The sequence below is a fragment of the Staurois parvus genome, unplaced genomic scaffold, assembly GCF_062004578.1.
Source record: "Staurois parvus isolate SC_StPar_1 unplaced genomic scaffold, SC_StPar_1.0 ptg000019l, whole genome shotgun sequence".
NCBI lineage: Eukaryota > Metazoa > Chordata > Amphibia > Anura > Ranidae > Staurois > Staurois parvus.
Window position 1 is genome coordinate 31,294,443 of NW_028317815.1, and position 22,792 is coordinate 31,317,234.

The 22,792-nt window shown below is 41.1% G+C and overlaps 1 protein-coding gene across 4 annotated transcripts in view; it reads left to right on the plus strand.

Annotated features, from left to right (window-relative positions):
• Positions 1-22,792, plus strand: part of SEPHS1 (selenophosphate synthetase 1) — an 83,357-nt gene that overhangs the window by 23,001 nt on the left and 37,564 nt on the right. For all 4 annotated transcript variants that reach the window (XM_089686165.1, XM_089686156.1, XM_089686175.1 and 1 more), the window contains exons 2-4: positions 2,847-3,112; positions 19,574-19,677; positions 22,309-22,416. In XM_089686165.1, the coding sequence (XP_089542291.1) occupies positions 2,920-3,112; positions 19,574-19,677; positions 22,309-22,416 (405 nt within the window). In that variant the 5' untranslated portion in view covers positions 2,847-2,919. The remainder of the gene's footprint in view (positions 1-2,846; positions 3,113-19,573; positions 19,678-22,308; positions 22,417-22,792) is intronic.

Here is a 22,792-nt window from a genome sequence, read left to right on the forward strand (position 1 = left end):
AGAGGAATATAAAAAAGAATTGCTCAATTCTGAGGAAAAGATTATGGAATCACCATGTACTTTGCAGTGCAAACAAACATCTGCATCAGATTACATCTGCTAATTAGTCTGCAGTTAAAAAACGAGTGCTTGCACACCTTGGTGAGCTGTTGCACCAAATTGATTGTCATGAATCATGGCTCCAACACGAGTTGAAACAACATAGAGGATTATGAAACTTCAAGAAGGTAAATCATGGAATGTTGCAAAAGATGTTGGTTGTTCCCAGTCAGCTGTGTCTAAAATCTGGACCAAGTACAAATCAAATGGGAAGGTTGTCAAAGGGAAGCGTACTGGTAGACCAAGGAAGACATCAAAGCGTCAAGATAGAAAACTTAAACCAATATGCCTTGAAAACAGAAAATGCACATCAAAACAAATGGACAGAAACTGTAACTGAACTGTAAGACATCACCTAAAGGAAATGGAATTTACATACAGAAAAGCCAAAAGAAAACCATCATTAACACCTAAACAGAAAAATTACAGTGGTCTAAAGATAAGCAATCATGGACTGTGGATGACTGGACAAAAGTGATATTCAGTGATGAATCACAAATCTGCCATGGGTGGGGTGATGATGCTGGAACTTTTGTTTGGTGCTGTTCCAATGAAATGTATAAAGATGACTGAGTGAAGGAAACATGCAAATTTCCACAACCATTGATGATATGAGGTTGCATGTCAGGTAAAGGTACGGGGGAGATGACAGTCATTAAATATTCCATAAATGCACAAGTTTATATTGAGATTTTGGACACTTTTCTTCTTCCATCAGTTGAAGGGATGTTTGGTGTTGACATTTTTCAGGATAATAATGCATCTTGCTAGGGCCAAAGCCATGAAAACTTTCCTACAAGAAAGAAATATGTGGGGAGATTTACTTAAACTGGAGAGTGTAAAATCTAGTGCAGCTCTACATAGAAACCAATCAGCCTCCAGCTTTTATTGTCAAAGCCTCATTGAAGAAGCTGAAGTTAGAAGCTGATTGGCTACCATGCACAGCTGCTCCAGATTCTGCACCCTTCAGGTTTAGTAAATCTCCCCCATAATGTCAATGGCATGGCCTGCAAATAGTCTGGACCTCATTCCAATTGAAAATCTATGGTGGAAATTAAAGAAAACGGTCCATGACAAGGCTCCAACCTGCAAAGCTGTCTGGCAACTGCAGTAAGAGAAAGTTGGAGCCAGATAGATGAAGAATACTGTTTGTTGATAGTTAAAGCAGAGTTCCAGCTGGGAAAAAAAAAATCGGCTATAAAAACTGTAGCTGCTGACCTGTCCCTCGGTCCAGCGGTGTCCTCACCACCCCTGGTTTTAACGGCCGTCTTCTTTCCCTGGAGTTGGCATCTTTAGTGTGGGCACCCGGCTGTGACAGCTTGCGGCTTCACAGCTGGGTGCCCACTGCACATGTGCGAGAAGTGCTGCGCTTTGTGAATGGCCCCATAGTCTTCTTGGACCTGTCACGTGTCCCAGAAGACTACAAGGAGGGAGGGAGGACAATTTCCGATCGCAGCGGCAGTGGGAGCAGGTACCTGTCAAATTCGGTTACCCCCGCTCCCCAAAGGTGCCAATCCTTAATGGGACAAAGCATTAAAGTGGAACTTCCCCTTTTGGGTGGAACTCCGCTTTAAGTCCATGCCTCAGAGAATTCAAGCTGTTATAAAAGTCAGAGGTGGTACAACAAAGTACTAGTGGTGTACTGTAGTGTTATTTCCTTTCCTTCCTTCCTTCCTTCCTTCCTCAGAATTGTGTGATTCCATTTTTTTTTCCTCTGCTTGATCTGCAAAAACAGTTGCAACTGACCTACAGTTTCTTTCTTTATTTTATTTTTTAAGTTTTCTTAAGCCAGAAGGTTGGAATGTTAAATGAAAATAGTTTTGAGGCATGTCTGTGATTAGTTTTTTTATACACAAACAAATGAATGAACATTTTCCAAGAGTGGTGATGCCATACTTTTTGCCAGGGATTGTATAACTGATAATAGGACCTGGGGTGTTAGTCCGTAAGCAAAGTAACCTTCTGTAGAGATGCTATGTGTAGCATGTTTGAGAACATAACATTGCTCTGTATGAGAACTTGTGCTTACCACTTATAATCTTTGTCTTTTCTTGTCACTATAAAAATTTAGAGAGGGGAAGGAGTTCTGTAGTCCTAACACAACTTCCTGTCCTAAGATGACAACACTGCTTTTCAGTAGAGAAGCGTGAGTTAGCGTTGTCACCCTAGGACAGGAAGTGTTACTGGCAGGATCACCAAGTAAAAACATTTTGGAAAAAAGCCTGAAAAAGAAAACTAATGCAGCCACCACATCAAAGGACTGGTAAATGGCAATATTCCATTGTTCTTAGGTTAAGATACACTTTTTATACAGTGATCTACTTATATACTCCATACCACTAATCACTGTGGAATTGACATGACAGACGTTATTTGGGACAGCAGAGAGACTAGTGAATGCACAGTTTTAAAGCTGATCTCTAGTCCTCCTAAAAAAAAAAAAAAACTATGTCCAAAACTATATGGGGAAGTTGAGGAGAAAAGTGTCTGGTCCCCTGGATAGGAAACTTTAGCCTGCCTCTGAAGAGTGACTTTGGGAGAAGATAACTCAACAGTTCAGAAAAAAATATATTTTCTCAAAAGGACACAGGGTGAAAAGTTTAAAAAAAAAAGAAACTACCTCCAATGTTATTGCCCTGGAGATGAGCTTTAACAAACGGGCAAACCTTTGCCAGTTGTTATTTAAAGACTGTGTTCTATGCTGATCTTTTTATTTCTTCATTATATTGTTCTATTTTGCTCTCTAGGTTCATCTACAAAGGAGCGAAAAGGATTGTTGATTAAGTGACACAAACTGAAGAATCAATCTGTCTGACAAACATGTCTGTCCGGGAATCTTTCAATCCTGAGAGTTATGAGCTTGACAAGAGCTTCCGCCTAACTCGTTTTGCAGAGCTTAAAGGCACTGGCTGCAAAGTTCCTCAAGATGTTTTACAAAAATTGCTAGAATCTTTGCAGGAGAATCATTTTCAGGATGATGAGCAATTTCTTGGTGCAGTTATGCCAAGGCTGGGTAAGTTGTTTGGTGTTGTAAGAGTAACTGCTTCAATAAATATGATTTGAAGATGCTCACTAAAGAGATTATAAGCAGTGCATGGCCTTTTTAACAGAGTAGTAGGATTTTCTGCAAGCACAACTGTTCGCAATGCCTTGTAGTACTTGACCTAATGGTGTCTGTGTAAACAAAGGACTGGAAGAACTTGGGTGATCCCCCGACTGATGACCACATGTCATGTACTGTTATTGGCCTGTCATTATGAACATGGCCTGACTGGACCATGGGAACATGAGTAGTGACCTGTTTATTTTGAGAATAGATTCAAAAGGAATGCAGTCCTTTTAATTGCAAAAAAAGAACAGGGCTACCATTTTAAGTGTGTGCATATAGCTGTATTGGTGCTGGCAGCAAAATCCTACATTAAAAAAAATAAATAAGTATGTGGGCATGTAATGTGTGTGCTAGCATTTATATGCATACAGCTTTAATGGAGCCTATTGGTCGAAGCTCAGGGCTAACATGTAAATATAAACAATGTTTTGGCAGCTGCACCGCTGATTACACAGTATTGCTGTTTACATCTCCTGCTGAATGAGTCATTCATGCAGCAGCGGCAGATTCCCAGAATGACCTTGGCTTTGTCATCCTGAAAAGGAAACCATACTCCTGCAAATTATACATCACCTTGTGTGTACGAGCCCTTTAACTGTGCACAACTGTTTTTCAATAACTTTTTTTCCAAGTATGTAATTGAGAGCAGATTTTGTAGCAGCTCCAGAGTTCATAGGCATAGTGGTATTTATAATCTGTATCTTCAGTGTACACTTTTTTTTTTTTTTTGGCTTCAGATGTGAATAAATAAGTAAGGATTTTGTTGTGCTGTTAATTGCATTTTATTATTTATTAGACCCCTTGGTGTAATATTTAGCAATGGTTTTTATGCAAGATTCAGAAAACTTACCCCAGGTTCACACTTCTTCTTTTTTTTTTTTTTTTTTTCTTTTTATTGATTGAAAAGTGTGAATCTTGGGTATTCTGCATGGAATATTTCCCTTCACTTCCTTGTTCTAATGTGTTTTTCTTTGTGTCTTTTAAGGTCACCTTGCGCTAAAGCAAGGAAGCATAAAAAGAAAACCTGTGCAGTATATTAGTGTGCTTTAGTCAGCAAAATAATGCTGTACAAACTATGTAAAATTTTAGGAAAACAACATGCGGAGTATCTCAAAATATGCATACAATATACACATGCTATCCTTTCTAGCAAATGATCATGGAACAGTGTATGCGACAGGGATTGCACGAAGAGTTACTTAACTTGGGTTGTAGATTAAAGGATAAGTTCACCATTGGGAACATGTTACATATGCCACCCAATTTTGTAACATGTTCCCTCTGCTGCAGCCGCTGCCCTCTCCCTGTGGCAGCAGTATGGGGAGAAATTCCCCGTACTAGCTGTCACTGTTTGAAAACCGCGGGGCTCCACCCATAAGGCTGCGTCATTCATTCACAGAGTTCTGTGAATGAATGAACTACAATTACCAATATAATTTGTGAATGTTGGTTTATAGTTCTCAATTAACTACCAAGTGAACTTATCCTTTTAAGTATCATCACCAGGTAAATTTCCTTCCTTCAGTCTTCCTTGTGATATGGAGTCATCTCCCTTCTATTCAGGATCTCTTCCAGACTGCTCCTGGCTTATCAGACTGAGTTCAAGTCATTTGTTCCCTGCCCCTACTTCCTGTTATATGAGCTCGATGAACCCGTCAGATGGGTTATTATTATTATTATAATACAGTATTTATATAGCGCCAACAGTTTGCTCAGCACTATACATTATAATGGGAGACAATACATGAGACAGCAAAGTGACAATACAATACACGAGGGGTTCGAGGGCCCTGCTCTTTGGAGCTTACAATCTAGGAGGGAGGGGATAGTGGTACAGGAGGAAATAGCTCTGGGGGATGGAGTGGTAGGAAGAGTGGAGGAGATCGGCAATTAGGTGAGGGCGGGGTAAGCTTCCCTGAAGAGATGGGTTTTCAGGGTGCGCCTAAAGGTGAGGAGGGTAGGTGACAGTCTGATGGATTGGGGTAGTGAGTTCCAGAGGATGGGGGAAGCCCTGGAGATGGGCATGGGAGGAGGAGACCAGGGAACTAGGAGGAGGTCTTTTGAGGAGCAGAGAGTACGTTTTGGGTGGTAAATGGATATCAGGTCGGTGATGTAGTTTGGAGCAGTATTATGAACAGCTTTGTACGTCAATGTTAGTAATTTGAATTTTATGCGTTGGGCAATCGGAAGCCAGTGGAGGGATTGGCAGAGGGGGGTGGCGGATACGGAGCGGTTGGTAAGGTGGATGAGTCTGGCCATGGAATTCAGGATAGACTGAAGCGGGGATAGCCTGTGATGAGGTAGGCCGGTGAGGAGGGAGTTACAGTAGTCAAGTCGTGATATAATAAGGGAGTGAATGAGTTGCTTTGTAGTTTCTGGGGTTAGGAACGGTCGTATTTTGGAGATACTGTGGAGGTGGAGTTTGTTAGGATTTGAATAGGGGAAGCCTAGCTTCTAAAAACAATACATGGTAACCAAAATGGACCATTCCATATATTTATGCTATTAAATAAAAAAATCACTGAAATAACCATAGCAACGCACTGTGACCGAATCGGATGCAAGAAGATATCTTTCCTAAATTAGGGAAAATTGTCAGTAGATAAAAAAAACAAAACAAAATGAAGGCCACATGTTACACTCCCATGCCACAACGAAACCTAATTAATCTAATGATCACAATTGCCTGCCTGCAATCTAGTAATAGATTCATTTCTGAGCAAAACACGTCACACGGAGGAACCCAGAAGGGCAAAACGTGACCACCGAATTAATTGTTTTTTTGTGTTATGTGGGTTTAACAAATGAGTCTGCAATTGCAGTTGAAATGGATATAAGAGGGGTGGCCTTGAGCAGAGTATTCTCTATACCACTGGCTTTGGTGACTATTGTTCCTACATGTAGTGTATTCAAGAGGTTTTTGAATTTTGGCACGTGATTTCTGCTAGCTTATGTCTGTCACAGATCAGGACAATTGTTTCTCTGTAATTTAGATATAATGTGAACATCTGGAATGAGGAAACCATTCTGGTGTGTCATCTTGTTCTACTTTTTTCTAGTCTTTAACTATATTTTTCATTATGTAAAATCCAAAGTTCCTCTTCAAAATAAAGTACATTCAGCTAATCCTGACCACTAAACTATTCATTACATGAGTTTCAAATTGAAAATGTAACCATTTTAGTCCTTACTTTTTATGTAAATACATTTTTCAGCACAATGCCAAATGTAATGAAGTTCATTAAAAGTAGTCATAGTAGTAAAAATGTGTGTTTTTACATGGGCTTCCTAGCTGCAGCTAATTGCAAACACCCGTTATCTCCACCACAGATTCACACTGCTTGCCACACCACTGCCAACTATAAAGCCCCATTCATTCCTGTGCATCACACAAACGCTTGCTTTTTGCACACCAGCAAAGGGCAGCCCATTCACTTGAATGGCCTGCCTTATGCTTGACAAAGGCACCAAAAGAAGCTCATGCACCCTTTTTTGTTTTGTGTTTTTTTTTTTTTTTTTTTTTCCACGTGTTTTCTAGCTGTGTTTTGGGTGCCATTGACGGTTAATGGCACCGCAAGCATGACTTGTGTATTTTGCACATTCCCAGGAATGCACAGGTGTGAATGGAGGCTAAATGTGATCCGCTACATCTATCAAAAGTCCAGTTGTACCTAGCTGGCACATCATTTCAGCTTTTTACAGCCAAGTGCTCTTGGCCTTGGCTCTCACACTCTGGCTGTCTTAGTGACGTTATCTTACAATCTGTGTGTGTGTGTGTGTGTGTGTGTGTGTCTGTCTGTCTGTCTCTTACACTCCGTGGTTATTTTTCTGGCAGTCTCTCATGCTTTCTCTGGCTTTCATTCTTGGAGTTTCTTGATGCTCTGTCTGGTTCTCACACTCAGGCTTTCTTCCACTCTCTCATGCTATCTATGGCTCTCTTTGTGGCAGTCTCTGATGCTCTCTCTGGATTTCTTTTTGACAGTCTCTCGCATTCTCTAGTGATCTCATGTTCATTCAGACTCACTTTCTGATGGTCTCTTGCTTTCTTTCAGGTGGTCTTTTAGACTCTCCCTCTGGCTCTCTTGATTATTGTCTCTCGCTTTCTCTTACTCTCTCTACAGCTCTTTCTGGTGGTCACTCATGCTGGATGGATTTCTGATGGCCTTTCATGCATTTTTGGCTTTTTTTTGCTGTCATTCCTACTCTCTAGCTTTCTTGCTGGCTCTTTAGCTGTTCTCCCTCATTGGCTCGCTCTCACGCTGCCTTTCCCTTCTTTCTTTTTATTTATCATCTCTATATCTATCTTTCTTTTCATGTATGACTACTAACCTTCCTGCATAAATGTCAGGTAGGATTGAGCTTGTGATATGAGAAGGGTGAACTCCAATATTTGTGTTTTAAAAAATGAACGATCACTAAACATAAGAATTTCCATAAAATTCTTCTTGTGTTTTTTTTTTTTTAAAAAAGTAAAGTTTAAAAAAAAAAAAAAACGAAAGATCTTAACCACAAGCCTACAGGGCACTTATACCCCCTTCCTGCCCAGGCCAATTTCCAGCTTTCAGCGCTGTCACACTTTGAATGACAATTGTGCGGTCATGCAACACTGTACCCATATGAAATTTTTATCATTTTTTTTAGAGCTTTATTTTGGTGGTATTTAATCAACTCCGGGTTTTTTTATTTTTTCTTAAACCAAAAACCACTGAATTTTGAAAAAAAAAATGTTTTTTCTTCGTTTTTGTTATAAAATTTTGTAAATAAGTGATTTTCTCCTTCACTGATGGGCACTGATGAGGAGGCACTGGTAGGTGGCACTGATGGGCATTGACAGGCATCACTGATGGGCACTGAAAGGCAGCGCTGACTGGCACTGTTAGGTGCCACTGACTGGCACTGATAGGTGGCACTGACTGGCGGCACTGATAGGTGGCACTGATGGGTGACACTGAGGCAGCTCAGATGGGCACTGATATGTGACACTGATGGGCACTGGCACGTGGCACTGAAGAGCACTGACAGCTGGCACTGATGGACACTGCCGGGTGGCACTGCTGGGGCTACACTGATCATCAGGGCACACTGATCATCAGTGCTCTGATGATCAGTGTAGATGTCCCCTCCGCGGAATGCCGATTACCGGCTCTCCTCTGCTCTCGAGCTGTCAGCGTGACAGCTCGTGAGGAGAGAAATGCTGATAACTGACATTTCCCTGTTTACGTGTGATCAGCTGTGATTGGATACATGACTGAGCCGACATCTTCGGCTCTTTCCGTGGATCGGTGATCTGCTGTGTCCGAGGGACACAATGCACTGCCGATCGCCGCGCTGTGCACTCCCTGAGCTGCGCATGCGCGGTGATAATGGGAGGACGTCATGTGACGTCCTCCCAGAACGAGAGAACCACCTTGCTCCCGTTATTGGACTATATGGCGGGGCGGGAGGTGGTTGAACAAAGCACCTGAAGTATGTGAGAGAGAAAATGTCCGAACGCAAGGTGATTGTTACTGGGATTGCTCTGGCTCTGTTTTACTGAAACATTTACACCTTTTACTGTGCGTCAATAAAATTACACTGAGTATTAAGGCAGAATTTACCCTTAACAACTTGATAGATAAAGTTCAAGGAGCATGCATTCCACATTAATAATCATGGTACAAAAATGAGTGTGTGCTGTAAATTGCCTCTTGTTTGTTCTTGCTGGAGGCTGCCATTTTGCTGAAGCCCAGAGCCCCTGAGCAGCAGTAAATCTTTAGGCTGTCAGCAGATCAGCCTCTAGAAGTTTCAGCACAGTGCTGAAAAAGAGCAATTGAGCATGTGCAGAGCAGGGTGAACAGTGCACTACTGAATTTTAAACAGTGTGACACATTTTTAGTGTTTTACATAAATATGCCTGCAAAAGGAACCAGCCTGAAGTGATCTAGCAGGATTTTATGACTAAAGTATCACTTTGATGGTCAGCAAGGCTACCAACTGTATTTTGCTGGCTTCTAACTTTTTAAGCTGGTTCCTGGAGAAACTTTGTACATACCCGATTAAGGGCTTTTTTACACTTGCGTTTTGGGGGCATAGCATGTAGTTGAGTACCCCAAAGTGCAAAGGCAGTGGACGGGGGTGTACACATGGTATGGATGCGATGCTTTGCAGCCATGTCCGGTATTAAACTCTGACACGTTTTGGCGGGCAGTACCACTCTCTCTGAATTCAAGTGAGTGGGGCTGCACTGCAATAATGTGCAACGATTTTGGATGTGGCGCGGTGGTGCCTTTTTTTTTTTTTTAGGTGTTAAAACAGGCGGTAATGGGGCTATATAAGATATAATCCACTGTGGATCGCTTCTCAGAGGGCTAATGCAAGTGTAAACGAGCCCTAAAAGTCAGTTACAAACTATACATTTAACTTGCAGTATTCACATTGGAATAGTGATTTTAAACTTTTGTGCCCACGCCACACATTTGAATGTTGTAGTACACATCATGTGCATTCCATTATAGCTACTGACAGTGCACAGAAGAATAACTCCTCTACCTGCACAGAAAACACTGGAATTCTTTGTGCCTATCCTGCTGCCTGTTGTTGTTTTGCATTTGTTTTCTTTCACTTTTGCTGTGTTTCATATCTTATGAGGCAGACATCAGCCTATACAGGAGCTTGGTACAGGATAGACATTTTACTTTATTTGCATCACTGTGCAAATATCTCACAGAAAAGATTACCTGTAAAAGCAATCTGAAACAGAAATACAATATGTGTGGCTTTATGCCAAGAAGTTCAAGCAATTTTATTTGGATTAGAGAACCTGTTCATACTAGAACAGGATTTTTGTACTTGCTGTCAAATCCTTTCCTTGGAGGCCATTGAGTAACTCAGGAAGTCATTTATTTTCAGGTTATGTGGCTGCCCACAGGAGAAATGGATACTGACAACCAAACTGGGCCAGTTCAGGATAATCCCTTCTACTACCAGCATTCCCCAGTTTTGTAGCAGACAGTACTGAGAGCATGATCATAGAGGAGTGGGACGTGTTCTTAATGGCCTCTGAGAAAAGGATTTTATGGGGAGTGCAAAAATCCTATTTTCTTTTCTTGTCCATTTGAGGAACACAGGAAATTATTCATCTTTGGGATTTCCAAAAGCATGCCGACTGAAGGGTGGGCAACCTAAAAGCGAAGAAGCCCAGAAAAGCAGAAAACTGGCGACTTTCTGCAGTTAACAAGTCACCTATTAACCATTTTGCCCTAATTGCCAAACCTGGGTGCAGGCACTGCATTCCATCCCTATGATTTTTGTTCATTATGCTGGCTTTCATTCGCCATGCTTTGAGGAGAAGATATTATTGTCCCCCGGATCTCATTGCCTGCAGCCCTTATTGCTTTTTCAGCATCTTTATCTTCACAGTAACAGGATAAAATATCTCCTCTAACAGACCTTATTGGAGTGCGTGTCCCACTCCTTTACCTTTTATGTATCACAGTGGGAAAGGGATCTTTGTCAGCAACTTGATCCACAAGACTGGGTTAAAATTTGGGACACTATAGCCCAAGTTTGCCCAGGGTACTCTTTTAGGGGTTGCAGTGAACTTGGTATGTTACTGCATATGTGCTGGGATTGCCTCAAATAAGATGGTACTGAAAAAATATCTATCAATTAATTTATACACTATTGGGCAGAAGCATAGAGAAAACTCTTGGAAGGCCCTACTAGATATGAAACCTGAGGTCTGTAACAAATCTCCATTTCAGTTTATAACTCTTATACTAACAATGTCCAAGCAAGCTACCAATTGGCTGAAGCGTGGAAATCTGCCTTACCCACAGTATCACAAGTCAAATGCAAGATGTCTTTGTATCTGATCTAAAAGCTGTCAGCACTCCTACATGAGACTCTGCACAAATGTAAAAAAATTGGATGCCGTGAATCACACGTTACATGCTTCATAATTTTGTCTACACACTCCTGATGACTTTTAGATCTGTGATCCTTGCTTCATCTGCACTGAATCCACCTTGGATACCCTTGCCGCATCTAACTCCCTAATTAACTTTGCACCTCTTTGTCTTTTCCTTTTTATTTACATCAGTTCATGCTTACAAGCTGAAAGTGCATCTGAAAACTCATAGAGCTATAAAAATGGTAATGCCATCTGATGTGTATATGCAGGTTTACCTATACTGCTACTTCAGCAACGATATTATCTATCTTATGCCTTAACAACAAGAAAAACCTATTGACCCAGAAGCATACCTTCTGTGTTCCATAACATATCTTGTGGAAAGTAGACAAATCTGTCCTTGAAACAGAACATCCTGATAATCTTGTAGAGCCCACAGAACGTCTGCCAGATTTCTTACCAGGATGGGGCATCCACTAATTTTACTAAAAGATCCCTGTACCTAGAAACAGACCTGTCCAGTTTGTTGCTGAGCCTGATGGCCAGAAGGTCCACATCTACAGTGGGGATCGAAAGTTTGGGCACCCCAGCTAAAAATTTGTATTAATGTGCATAAAGAAGCCAAGGAAAGATGGAAAAATCTCCAAAAGGCATCAAATTACAGATTAGACATTCTTATAATATGTCAACAAAAGTTAGATTTTATTTCCATCATTTACACTTTCAAAATAACAGAAAACAAAAAACTGGCGTCTGCAAAAGTTTGGGCACCCCGCAGAATTTATAGCATGCACTGCCCCCTTTGCCAAGCTGAGACCTGCCAGTGTCATGGATTGTTCTCAATCATCGTCTGGGAAGACCAGGCGATGTCAATCTCAAAGGTTTTAAATGCCCAGACTCATCTGACCTTGCCCCAACAATCAGCACCATGGGTTCTTCTAAGCAGTTGTCTAGAAAACTGAAACTGAAAATAGTTGACGCTCACAAAGCTGGAGAAGGCTATAAGAAGATAGCAAAGCGTTTTCAGATGTCAATATCCTCTGTTCGGAATGTAATTAAGAAATGGCAGTCATCAGGAACAGTGGAAGTTAAAGCAAGATCTGGAAGACCAAGAAAAATATCAGACAACAGCTCGCAGGATTGTGAGAAAAACAATTCAAAACCCACGTTTGACTGCACGATCCCTCCAGAAAGATCTGGCAGACACTGGAGTTGTGGTACACTATTCTACTATAAAGAGATACTTGTACAAATATGGTCTTCATGGAAGAGTCATCAGAAGAAAACCTCTTCTACGTCCTCACCACAAAAATCATCGTTTGAACTTTGCAAATGAACATATAGACAAGCCTGATGCATTTTGGAAACAAGTTCTGTGGACCGATGAGGTTAAAATTGAACTTTTTGGCCGGAATGAGCAAAGGTACGTTTGGAGAAGAAGGGGCACAGAATTTAATGAAAAGAACCTCTGTCCAACTGTTAAGCATGGGGTTGGATCAATCATGCTTTGGGGTTGTGTTGCAGCCAGTGGCACAGGGAACATCTCACCAGTAGAAGGAAAAATGGATTCAATAAAATTTCATCAAATTTTGGATGGTATCTTGATGCCATCTGTGAAAAAGCTGAAGTTAAAGAGAGGATGGCTTCACAAATGGATAATGATCCTAAACACACCTCAAAATCCACGGGGGATTACATCAAGAGGCGTAAACTGAAGGTTTTGCCATGGCCTTCACAATCTCCTGACCTCAACAGAATTGAAAATCTATGGATAGACCTTAAAAGAGCAGTGCGTGACAGACAGCCCAGAAATCTCAAAGAACTGGAAGACTTTTGTAAGGAAGAATGGGCAAAGATACCTCAAACAAGAATTGAAAGACTCTTGGCTGGCTACAAAAAGCGTTTACAAGCTGTGATACTTGCCAAAGGGGGCAGTACAAGATATTAACTCTGCAGGGTACCCAAACTTTTGCAGACGCCATTTTTTTGTTTTCTGTTATTTTGAAAGTGTAAATGATGGAAATAAAATCTAACTTTTGTTGACATATTATAAGAATGTCTAATCTGTAATTTGATGCCTTTTGGCGATTTTTCCATCTTTCCTTGGCTTCTTTATGCACATTAATACAAATTTTTAGCTGGGGTGCCCAAACTTTCGATCCCCACTGTACATTTGCACAGGTTCTGGAACATCCCTGGGTGTAGGGACCACTTTGCAGGTCTAGTCTGCCTGCTAATTTTCTACACTTTAACTTCCCTGATTCCAGAGCCAAATTCCTCATCTTCCAAACCAGGGACAACCCAGTTCTCAGTGCAAAACAAATCGGTCTGTCCAGAGACTGGACTGACTTATCTCATGAAAACAGAATGTTGTGCTGTAGAGGTCTGCAGTAATACTGAGCAAATGGGACTGCTTCAAAGGAGGCCAGCATCAGACAAAGGACTCACATGCAAAAGCGGAGAGTTGGACAACTTCTGAACCGGATAGCTCAAATCTTAAATCAGAGAGTCTAAAGTTTCTCCTTTTGGGGGGGAAACTCTTGCCTGTGCTGTGTCCAGGATTAGATCCAGTTACTTCAAATGACTCCAGTTACAATTTCTAAAGGTTCAGGATCCATCCAAACTGTTCCTGTGTGTGGACAGTCAACACTATGTTGTCCTACAGAACATGCACCAACTGTTCCTTCAACAGGAGGTTGTCTTAAGTATTCCACAATGGGGATGCCTCAATAGAATACAGCAGCGCTAGAAGCTTCATAAATACATGAGGTGCAAATGAGGAAGGGCAAGGCCATGAACTGGGCATAGGAAATCACTGAGGCACGTGTTCTCAGAACCTATAAGGTCTCCTTGCTGACGGGAGGTGCTGACAGACCTGGTGGATTTAATTTAGAATTTCAGAACTCGAATGAAGACATTAATGCTTTGAGATCCAAGATGGGAATGTATTAACCTTTTGGGTTTGGGAACTGTGAACAAGTTGCAGTAAAGCCCCTGAAGCCGTTCTGCCTGAAACTACAGTTTGTAACCCTTGAAAACCACCAACTGCACCCCTAATGAGGTGCAAGCTGTGCAAGTTGTCCATAAAGGTTAACAAATGTTCCCCACTTAGGAAAGTGGGTGCGCACCTTTATATAGAGGAAGGCTTCTCTGTGGATTTGAGAAAATTTGAACCCCAGACTTTGCGAGCACCCAAGCATGAGGAGGCCTGAACAATGAAGAAAAGAAAACCACTTCAATAAGGGAGCAACCATTTGGCTTCTTCTGCTGAGAAAGATGGAATTATCTTGCCACCAGTAGCATCCTTGATGGGAAATTGTCCCTTTTTAAAGGCAATGTAGATCGGATACTTATTACTGTGGTCCAACACTTAAGTGTACTGCATACGCCTACAAGCAGGAGACCATGAATGAGGTGAGACCGAGAAACCTCCAGCAGCCCATCAAAACCCTATCTTAAAGCGGTATTAAACCCAAAAGCCCAGTTTAATACTGCTATAAGGCTTGGTTCACACTGATGTGATGCGCAAAATGTACAGGACTCACATTTGCCGCATCGCATCATAATCTCACCATGTTCATGCAATCTGTTGCAGGTGTCGATGTTGAAGGGATTTTTCACTTTTACCAAAAAGCTGCCTATGCAGATAAGGGGTGTATGTAGATAAAGACAAACTGTGCAGTTCTGACTAAAGTTGAATAATAACTCTAGATGTAGGCCATTTACTTACTGCCTCAATTCTGACTGGAAAACTCCCAGGGCATTGCTAGGTGAAACCTAGTCGTTACTGTTCACCTCCACCATCACAGGGATGATCCCTCAGATGCTGAGCTCAGAGCTGCTGCATCAGGGGAGAGCGAGAGTGTGTGTGAGGGGCTTCGATTCAGAGAAAGAGCTCACTCCTATGATAGTGTAGGTGAGCAGTAATGACTAGGCCTCACTTAGCAATGTCCTAGCAACGTCCTGGGAGTATTCCAGTCAAGCTTCATGAGGTACATAAATGGCCTACACCTATAGCAAGGGTATTATTCAAATTTAGTCAGACACACAAGGGGTTTATTTACTAAAGCTGCAGAGTGCAAAATCAGGCTCACTTCTGCATAGAAACCTATCAGCTTCCAGGCTTTAGGGTCCGTTCACACCAATGCGTTTTTTTAGTGCTTTTTGCAGAAATGCACTACAGTCCATTTTAACATGGTTTCTTCTGGAACATGTTCACATCTATGCTTTTTTGAGCTGCTGTATTTTTTGAAAGGGTCAGGGACTTTTTTAAATGCCTAAAGCAGAATTTTTGCTATAATAGAGTTCAATAGAGAATCTGATGAATTGCATGGTAGTGTGTTCTTACTGCGATTTTTGTGGGTTTTTTTTTTTTTTGCATTTTTATTCTTAAAAAAAAAAAAGCTGAACGTGGCAAAAACAAGTGTAGAAAAACGCAAAACAAACTTCAAAAAGCGCTGCAAAACAGACAAAAAGCAAACTGCATAGGTGTGAACCAAGCCTTATCCTCCTAAGACACTAGTAAAAAAACCCAAAAAACTACTGTTTGCTGGTAGTTGGAGGGGTTATCCTTGGACTATCTTACAGTTTTGTTTGCCAGTACCATCCCTGTTTATGACATCTTGTGTCAATGGTTGACAGAACTGTATTTTTTTTTTTCCCATAGACAAAATAATACTGTTTTGAGTGTTTACTTTGGCACTTACACAGGGGAAAATGTGAGCTGCGTACACACTGCTTCCTCTGTAACGCCAGCTGCTGTCCCAGGCAGAGTGATGCCAAGTGTGTGACGATCGTGGGGTCCGACCAACTTGTGACAAAAGACTTGTCAACATCACACTGCACTGTCACGCAACAATGGCACACTCAGCCCCACACTGCACAAAGATTTTCCAGCTTGTGGGACCACAATCTAGGTGCCAACATACTAAGAGCGATTGTTACTGGGTTTGGTTAACTAGGCAATTAACTCCTTTAAACTGCCATCATCAACTTTTACTGAAGAGGCAGAAAATTTCACAAGATTAGCAATAACAATTATGATTTTAAAATGTCTGTACACACTTGTCACTAAAGACAGGTATATGCAGAGATTTATCATATACAGTAGCGCTCTTCAAGAGAGGAATTCCTTTGGTTTGCTTTAACATGTTAGAGACAGTTTCAACACTGTTCAAAATAGGGTTTAATAATGAAAAGGTCAAAATGGTACAAATAAAATATTTACAACAAAAACAAAGATATATTACAAAGAGATGACAATGCAACAGAGAAATGAAAAGGAGCTGAGGGTGAGAATACTTTAATGTCCTGGTTTCAGAGTCCAATGAAAAAGCAAAGACAGTACAGTGGCTCTCTCAAGTCCGGTTAGTTGTTTGTTCCTTGCTTTGATGTTAAACAAGAGCTCCCAAAATGTGGTTGCATTCCACTTTTCTTCACATCAAAGGTGGTGTTGACTGAGACCATCTGACCAATTATCCGGTCTAAGGGGTGGTTGCTCGGATGTAATTACATTTATGACCAAGTCCCAAATACAGTATTCTGTAGGTATTAATACATCTGAATACCATGCATATTATTGTCCAGCTTGAAATTTTCTTCAGAATGAATGACCGATTTCAGATGTCTACTTTACCTAGGGAGTATATGGGGTGCCAGTGGTTCTCCATAGTCTCTATTATAGGGGTGTTTGGACTTAAAACGCTACAAGTTAACTGAGGGAGGTAAATATGTCCTTTTTCTGGCTGTGCTGTTATTATTTCACAAGTTATTAAATATACTGTTGTTTTAGGGCAGGGGTCTCCAGACTTTGTAAACAAAGGGCCAGTTTACTGTCTTTCAGACTTTACAAGGGCCGGACTGCAGCCAGTGGGAGTAGAAAAGGTCCCGACATCAATGGGAAAAATATTGCCCCTTTGTTTTGTGCCAGTTGAAGGAATTTTTCCCCATTATTGATGTCATTGGACACTATCATTTGTGTCACTGGGAGTAATTATTCCTCATCATTGGTGTCATTGGAAGGAGTTGTGCCCCCTTCATTGGTGCACGTGGGGGGGAATTATACCCAATTGGTATCAGTGGATGAAATAGTGCCCCAAGGGGCAAATAAAAGCGAGCAAAGGGCCGCATCTGGCCCCCAGGCCACAGTTTGGAGACCATTATTTTAGAGTATTGGCTGCAAACCAGTCTATCAGGAATGCGTATTGCTATTAATATTACGATAGGGGGAAGAGCTGCAGATATCTGTTCAAACTCTAGTCACTCAAGCCAGCAAGTCAAACATTTTTATTAGGGTTTTCCAGACTGAAGTGTGGATTCGTCTAATAAGCATGAGGGCTTGCACTGGTCCAGATCTGATAAGAAGGTTCTGGCATCCGTTAATAGTTGTGTATTGCACCAGAGGCTTCCTGGGGGAATGAATAGAAGGGGACCACTGCTGCTATTCACCAACTTGTGTTACAAACTGTCATGGCTGTATTCTGAACAACATGGCGTCCTTGCCCTTTCACCCAGCTATATGAGGGCTCAGTACGTGTTACACTACAAAATGCACCTCACCAGCCTGGAGAGCGATGCCAGCAGAAGCTGGAAGAGGAAAAGAAGCCTCTATTAAACAACAAATACACTGTGCTTTTGTATTGGGCATATTCGCTCCTATAAAAGGGGTTAACAACTATTAGGCTGCTTTCACACTGATCTGCGGGTGCAGCGCAGTGCACCTATGTTTTAGCTGCATTGAGCCATAGACTTCTAATATTTCCTGAGGGTTTGGTATGCTTTCTGAAAGTGCACCACACCAGCAAGATATAATAGAAGTCTATAGCAAAGCCCAGCTAAACCCGCTGGAAATGAGCCTAAGTTGTAGGTGCTAATATGCCCATTGCAAAAGCAGTGTATGCATTGTTTAAACCAAAACACATCAATGTGAAATTTGTGGTTTGAAGGGAAAGTGCGATAAAACCCTACAGTTGACATGTGTTTTTACCACTGGTGTAGGGTCAAGGGTCACAGTGGCGCCCCTGTGCCATGCTTCAGGGGGCCCGTGCAGCCTACATGTCACATTCTATTTTAAATTTGGACAGGAGGGTTCGCAGGAACAACATATACAGCAACCAATCCTCTCCATTTTCCTCCTGCAACCTCTGAAAGCTGGCTTCTCCTCCTCTCCCTCCCACTAGAATTCAGCAGCTGCAGGAGGAAAATGTTCATTATGCTATTTACAATAAAAAATTTGAAATCCTGAACCTTTTCATTTCATTGTGGCCTGTGACCCGTTACCATATCACTTAAGTGGCCTTCGCTCTTCAAAGGGTAGAACACCTCTGCTGTGAAGTGTGGTCAGAGCTGTGCAGATTTTCATGAGTAATGCAAGTATCCATATTTCATACCTGGCCAAACCTTTGCATTCATTGAAAAAAATGCAAGGTGTTCTCTGGATGGCACCTGTGCTGATCGACTTGGCACGGGACATGGAAAACTGTGAGTATCACTAGTAGCAGCGGTTACTATAATAACTTTCTACATTAACAGGGATTGGCCTGGAATATGTATACTTACATTGGCACAAGCTGGGCCAGTGAAAGTTGTTTTTTTGTTTTTTTTTTTTTGTTTTTTTTTTTAAAAATGGAATTCAACTTTACCTGCTTGCCCGCCACCCCATAGCAGATGTACTGCTACAGGGTGGCTTCGCTGAACAAAATCACGTAAATATACACCATTTTGCAATTCCGGGTAGGGGGCGCTCGCAGCCCTACCCGTGCTGCTATTGGCTCCTAAGGATGTCAATCACCAGGTCCCGGGTGGCGATTTTCAACTGGGACTCTGTGATCGTCAGCAAAGCTGAGAGGGGAGAGATCTGTGTGTAAACAACACAGATCTCTCCGTCAGCATGCGTGTGCTGCTTTCTGTATCTCTGCACAGCAGAGATATAGAAAGCAGCAGGTCTGCTTAGTAAAACACAACACAGTACACAATAAAATCACTCCCTAACACACAGTTAACCCTTTGATCACCCCTAATGTTAACCCTTTCCAGTGTCAGTACAGTTTCGTCACATGCCTGATGAAGGGGTCCTGCGAGACTCCGAAACGTTGCCTTGCTGTAACTATGTAATCGTTCATTGAAACTTTTGGACCCATATTGGTGATCCTCGGTGTGCTGGTGACATCCTCCCTTGCTGATTCTGTGCGGTTCCAGCTGATGGTGGCTGCAGCACTCACTTATACACACAGCCATTTTCAACGCAGGAATGTGTAAGTTTGGATTGTACGCTTGCATTAGTACAGTGGCAGTGCATGTAATTAGCACTGATCACTGTATTCGTGTCACCGGAGATGTCCGTGGCAGTTAGTCAGGTTTTTTTAGAACTACAATATTTGACTATTCTTACTTGGTGTTTTTTTTTTGTATTGGTTTTTTCGCTAATTTTTTATAGGTAATGATTTTATTTTTCTGGTGATTTCTTTTCCTTGCAGGTATTGGTATGGACACATGCGTCATTCCTTTAAGACACGGTGGCCTTTCTTTGGTTCAAACTACAGATTACATTTATCCCATTGTAGATGATCCTTATATGATGGTAAGTTGAAATAATTGCTCATTTTGGCAGAAAAAATATAAAATTTGCAGAAAGTTATAGCTGTAAAATAGAAGTTCTTCATATTTTATTGCTTTTGGTGTAACCTAGATGATGTAGAAAAATCTCATAATTATCCTGTGAATGCTACCTGTGAAACCCCTTCAGTCAATTTCCATATGTCCTTTTAAAGGAAAGCTATCATGAATTTGGGTGTTTTTTGTTTTGTTTTGTTTTTTTGGGGCGAATAAATCATGGTCATGTAAAATATCCGCAGTAGGGAGATTTGGCTGCAGTAAATGTTTTGTTAAGTGTGAGATTCACTGCTTTATAAAGAGACCCCTAAGGGCCTGTTCACACTGCCCTCACACTAAACCACAGCACCTTGGTGAGCAGACCTTTGTCCATTTCAGTTTCAGTGAGTCAACTGTAGGGGGCAGTGTGATGTGTGTATTCCTGCATCTCACAGTTTTTTTGTTTTTTTTTTTCACTATATTTGAAGAGCACAAACTGACATGAGAGCCCGGTAAAGGCAGCTTGTAAAAGTAATTTAACAGCTCTTTAGCTGCTCCGATTACTTTTTCTTTGTACAGAATCATCGGCTGTAAAGAATATTTCAGTCATCGTTGCAGCAATGACCTAGTTGTCAACCTTCCTATCCAAGGATATTCGAGTACTTCCTATGGACGGGATGTGGTTATTATATCCAGATTTTTTTACAGGCGACCAGAGTGAAGTGGTATCTTGAAAACTAGAGCTGATAGAGAAATATTGGTGCCATTTTTGGAATCAGCAGGTCAAATATACCCAGGAACAGGTCTAACATTCAAGGCATCAAAAAGTGTGTTGGCCTGTATAATCTTAGTAAGATTGTTTTTTAACCACTTTAAGTCCAGACACTTTCACCCTCTTCCTGTCCAGGCCAATTTTCAGCTTTCCGTGCTATCATACTTTGAATGACAATTGCGCGGTCATGAACACTGTACCCATATGATTTTTTTTGAGACAGATCAAACTTTTTATTTTGGTGGTATTTATTCACCACTGGGATTTTTATTTATTTATTTTTTCTATATAAATGAAAGTAAAAAAAAAGACTAGAAAAAAAAGTGTTCTCTTATAAAATTTTGCAAATAAATAATCTTTCTTCATAAATCTTGGCCAAAATGTATTCAGTTATCTTTTTAGTAAAAGAAAAAAACCCAAATTGGTTTATAACCAAAAATTATAATTTTTCAAAATGTCACCCTAGCAGTACAGTGTCACCATAGTGACAATGTAGTACCTGTGGGGGGTGATGAAGATTTTTTTTTTTTTTTTTACACTGATTGCTTTTACACCCATAAAGGCTGTAAAAGCAATCATTTTTCCTTCTCTCTGACTGCATTCTTGCAGCCATTAAGAAATATTGTGAGAGTTGTGATTGGTCATATGGTACAAGGCTGTTGTGAAAAGCCTTGTACAATCACAGATTTCACTAGTAGTAAGCAATGATGTCAGCAAGTGACATCTTGCTTGCTACTATTTCATGTAATCACTGATTGGCCAATCAGCAATCACAGGATCAGGACCTCACACAGAGCTCCCAGGGAGCGCACATAGTCTGACCAAAGCAAACTGATAAAAATGCCTACTATTATGTTTTATGAGCCAGATGTTTGACCTAGTTTTACTTAGTTACTGAGGTATTACTTCCCTGATTTCAGACTAAACTTCACCTTTTTCTATTCAGCTGTCAAATGAGAATGCTTTAGTGGCCTGTAAGGGGAGGGGAGGGGAGGGGCTGCACTGCACTGGTTAGCTGCTCGTTTTGTTCTAGGGGATATGAACAGCAGAGATATATTTACCTGACTGGTCCCTTTGGCTCCTAACCCCCCCCTGCAGTCTAGCAGTCTTGTAGATGGACAGTTCCTGATGTCAGCACGCTCCATAGCCAGGAACAGTCCATCACTGGACTGTGGGGGAGCGTGGTTTTCCAGAGGATTAGGGGGTCAGCTGAGTATGAGCTTTGTGCTCACCCCTAGAAAATAAACAGCAGTTGACCCATGCAGTGGTGCCACAGCCCCACTGCATGGTTAAATAACATATTTGCATGTTGTTCGGCTTTAAAAAAAAAAAAAAAAAAAAAAAACAACTGTTTTGCATACGAGTGATCTTGTGCTTTTAGACAATGCTTTTATTTTAAAACCTTTAAAATTCCTGACAGGTTCTCTTTAATGTGTGCCATTAATCTAATTTATTTTCCAAAAATACATTAAACAGGACTTGGGATAGAAATATGGGAGCTGCCACTGCTGACATGGTAACGGTGCATGTTCTGGGACAGTCGTCCACATCCTTGCTACATCATTTGGTAGGTCAGTTGGAATAAGAATGCAGTCACAATGTGCATATCTTCTTGGCCAACGATTCACTAAATAGTAAAGCAAGGATTGGAGTTATGATACAGAATCTGCTCCATTCAAAAGGCAGCATTAGCTCTTCTATGTCTCTTCTGATGGAATCCCCTAAAATCTAATCTTAAACTGTATTGGTGCTCTTCCTGTTATTGAAAAGCTGTCCCTTGTAAATGCAAGATAATGTATATACTTTAAAGGATCATTTACATAATTAATTGATCTGTCTTTTTTCCAGGGACGAATAGCATGTGCAAATGTATTAAGTGACCTTTATGCAATGGGAGTCACTGAATGTGACAACATGCTTATGCTTCTTGGTGTCAGTAATAAACTGACTGATCGGGTAGGTAATATAATGCGTAAGTACACGATCTAAGCAAATACTGTTGAAAACCATAATTGATTCTCATGCATGGAAACTCTCAGAAACAATGCAAATGTTATGCACCACTTTACCATTTGATGTTTCTTGGATATGCAGGGCTCCTAGCAACAATAAGCACCACCCCTTTTCCAATACTGCAGGCACAGAAGGAAGTCCTGCCAAAAAACTAATGTAGAGAAAACAAGAGATACAGCTTTATTCTACCAACAAATGGTAAAATGCCAGGCTATGCATATGAGCCCCACAGTAAAGAAACAAGTTACTGCCCATCATGCTTGTGCTACTTTCTGCAGTACTTCTACAGTATATATGTGGAAGAAATATATATAATTTG